This window comes from Armigeres subalbatus, chromosome 3, assembly GCF_024139115.2.
Source record: "Armigeres subalbatus isolate Guangzhou_Male chromosome 3, GZ_Asu_2, whole genome shotgun sequence".
Taxonomy (NCBI): domain Eukaryota; kingdom Metazoa; phylum Arthropoda; class Insecta; order Diptera; family Culicidae; genus Armigeres; species Armigeres subalbatus.
The window spans coordinates 28,445,024-28,448,192 of NC_085141.1; the positions used below are offsets into that span (position 1 = coordinate 28,445,024).

A 3,169-nucleotide genomic window follows, 5' to 3' on the forward strand; every position below is an offset into this window, starting at 1 on the left:
TCAAGGCTTTCTTTTCTTTGGTTCTACCATTCAACGGATCGAACTGTTCCTTTGAATAAATATCTATTTCTACACTCACCCGTTGATGATCTGAATGTTTCCGTAGTCGCCTCCGACCAGTCCGGGAACCTGACTAGACGCCAGCACCGTAACCACATTCAGCAGCGGGTCGTCGTCGTCATCGTCGGTGGTGCCGACCTGCGCTTGTCCGATGTCACCATGAATCACCCCACAGCCCACAGAATGCTCGACGTCATCGTCGTCGTCATCGCCCATGATGGCTCCAATCGACACCGTGGACGTCGGATCCTGGGGATCGGGTTTCGTCGAGATCGTCATGTAATCGCTAATATTTACAAGCTGCCCAAACGGATTGGAACCCCCCACGACGGAGTCCTCCAGCTGGAAGTCATTGCTCCGACTGTCGACTATGCTGTCCGCTATCAGCTGATCGACATGGCTGGGAACAACCGCCGCTTGGTCCAGATCCAGCTCATCGTCATCGACCACCAGGGGCAAACTGGTGATGATGGGAGAATCGGTTGGGGTCATCTGAGTTGGTCTGGTGGGCACAGGTTTGCTGATATTATTGTTGTTCAAGCTGGCCCGCACGTGTATGTTCCGATGCGATTTAAGGTGGTGAGATTTGGCGAAGCGTTTGCCACACTCTGAACAACTGGAAATGAACAATAAATTCATGTTTTTAATAATATTACGTTTGCAGATAGTTTCCAACAATCTGATCATTGCATAAAAGCTCAAACTAATCCACCTAGCGGTGTTACGGTTTTTCTCGCACATTATTATAAAAGAAATTTGATACTTACGCATATTTCTTCACTCCTGTATGAATCAGCATGTGACTATTGAGAACATGAGAATAGGTAAAACTTTTCTCACAAATTTTGCATACATAGGGCCTACAAAGTGCAATGGTTCATATTATAACAACTTTTTTGAAACAAAATTAAAAGTACCCACCTTTCACCCGTATGCGTCCGTTCGTGTTTAATTTTGCTACCAAAATCGGAAAACTTCCTATCGCAGAACCCACAATTGTACGGTTTGGCACCAGTGTGCGTCCGCATATGCCTCCTCAGCTCGAACGGCACCACAAAAGCCTTCTCGCAGTGTGTGCACTTGTAGGGCTTATCGCCCCGATGTCGCCGCAGGTGCGTTTCCAGAGCGTGCTTGTACTTGTACGAACTGTTGCAGAACTTGCAAATGTGCTGCTGCTGGACAGGCTTGAGATTCCGTTTCACCCGGATGACTGTTTCCAGCCCGTCCGGACCGGATCTCGTGAACACATTATCTATTGTCGGTTTCTCCTCGTTGGGTATATTTGCCTTTCTGATGGTTTTAATCGTTTTCATTAAACCTATACTAATCGGTGATGGTAACGTGGTGACTTGAATCGTTTTCTTCAACTGATGATCGGATGCTTTTTGTTGCGGAAACTTCTGAAAATATTCTGAGCTACTCTCGTCGTCTTCCTGAAAAAAAAAACATAAAACTATGTATAATTCTGCGTTCTATGGGAAGATCCATCCCCTCATAATTCTAACACTTACAATAATTTCCCAATCGTCTACATCGTTTTCTCGCTTGATACTGGCCAGTTGATTCAAAATATCCTCCTCCTTGTCCATGTACACCAGGTCCGCATCGAAGAAGATATCACATCTGCTATCGTCTGCTTGTTTGCCTCTATTATCGACAGATTGACTATCACCTTCCTGCTTAACCAGTCCTTTCATTAGCTTTGGCCGCTCTTCCATTCCCTCGTCTTCTTCAGTTCCATCGTCTTCCTCCTTTACATTCCCCGCTTGGGACGTTCGCGAAGGCGGCAAAGCATCGTCATAGGTAATCAACGAATCGTTATCATCATCGAACGATTCTGTTTCTGGTGCCATCTCGACAAGACTCCTGTCACCACCATCTGGTACCTCATCCTTTTCAATCACCGGACCACAAATTATAATTTCCCCGTTGTTCTCCAGCAGCACTGTCTTCTGTTTGGAAACCAGCTTCACGTTCAGTCCCGACGGAGGTTTGTAACTGTACAACACATCCGAGCTGATCGGAATCTGAATTTCCGACGAAGATGCCATTGAACGCGTATCAAAATCGCCATCCTCACCAAGAATCTGCGGACATTCGCCCCCAGATATCTCTTCTCGGTAGGATTGCAGAATTGCGTCGGAGCTTTCACAGTTTCCCCGGAACCGATAGGCCACGCTCAGCTCTTCGATACACTTCAAACAGATCCGATCCGGGAGGGAATCATTCCGTCGGATTTCCACCGAAGAACACTGCATCACTTTGGCACCGTAACTTAGCTGAGACTCCGGACAGATATCGAACAGCGAGCGGATTTCCCCTTCCTGCAGGCACACCCGACAGGTCCGGCTCCACTCCGGCTTCAGCGACGACATGCTATCCGGTTAAAACGAAAAGCAGCAATTATTCCACTATAAAATTCACCGATTGCTCAATTATAAAAATCCAATAACAAATTATTTCGCTGCTTTTGTTTACAAGCTATTTTATATGCCCAAACATTTGGAAATGGCCCAATGATCAGAACTTATGCATTTTTGTAAGCCGAAATAAAACAAGAACAAAAAACGATTTTTTTTATGAATCACGAATTACCTAATTGCAATTATAGAAACATTGTAATGAACGTTTAGTAAACTTTAATAACCATGAAATTATCACATTGTTAACTTTTTATAATTTAAACTGTTGGCTTTTTTGAAATGATAGCCGAAGAATGAAACTATATTCGTCAAATGACATTAAAAATTGCGTGAGTGCCAAGATGAGTGCTTTTGCATGATGCATGCCAGCGATGCCAGCAACCAGAGTGTCAAGAAGTGGGTTGCGATTCCCGGGATTTCCATAAAAATGAATTACACCGATGAAGCTTTACGTGTCCCTCTTTCGCCACGTTGATTATTCCCAACTGGGCTTCTCAGTTTCCGTTCTGTCAAAAATACTGCGCGTCATCATTGACGAGATGATCGCTAGATTCTGAATCAAGCTTAAATACAAGTTTTCCCTTGCGATTTCCATTATTATTCTGTGCATCATCACGGTTAGCCACGAAACTCACGGCCTTCCGTTAATTATCGGCAGCATTAGCGTCACCAAGTCTTCAATCGAC

General features: G+C 44.8%; 1 protein-coding gene across 4 annotated transcripts in view; it reads right to left on the reverse strand.

The window, feature by feature from the left end:
* The window catches only part of LOC134225014 (uncharacterized), a 111,499-nt gene extending 108,706 nt beyond the window's left edge, over positions 1–2,793 (reverse strand). For 3 of the 4 annotated variants that reach the window (XM_062704751.1, XM_062704752.1, XM_062704749.1), the window contains exons 1-4: positions 1,572–2,557; positions 982–1,493; positions 828–920; positions 80–676 (exon numbers count right to left, since the gene is read on the reverse strand). In XM_062704751.1, the coding sequence (XP_062560735.1) occupies positions 80–676; positions 828–920; positions 982–1,493; positions 1,572–2,435 (2,066 nt within the window). In that variant the 5' untranslated portion in view covers positions 2,436–2,557. Of the gene's footprint in view, positions 1–79; positions 677–827; positions 921–981; positions 1,494–1,571; positions 2,558–2,655 lie in introns of those variants that run through there. The other variant, XM_062704750.1, reaches the window with a different exon arrangement.
* Positions 2,794–3,169: the final 376 nt, after the last annotated feature.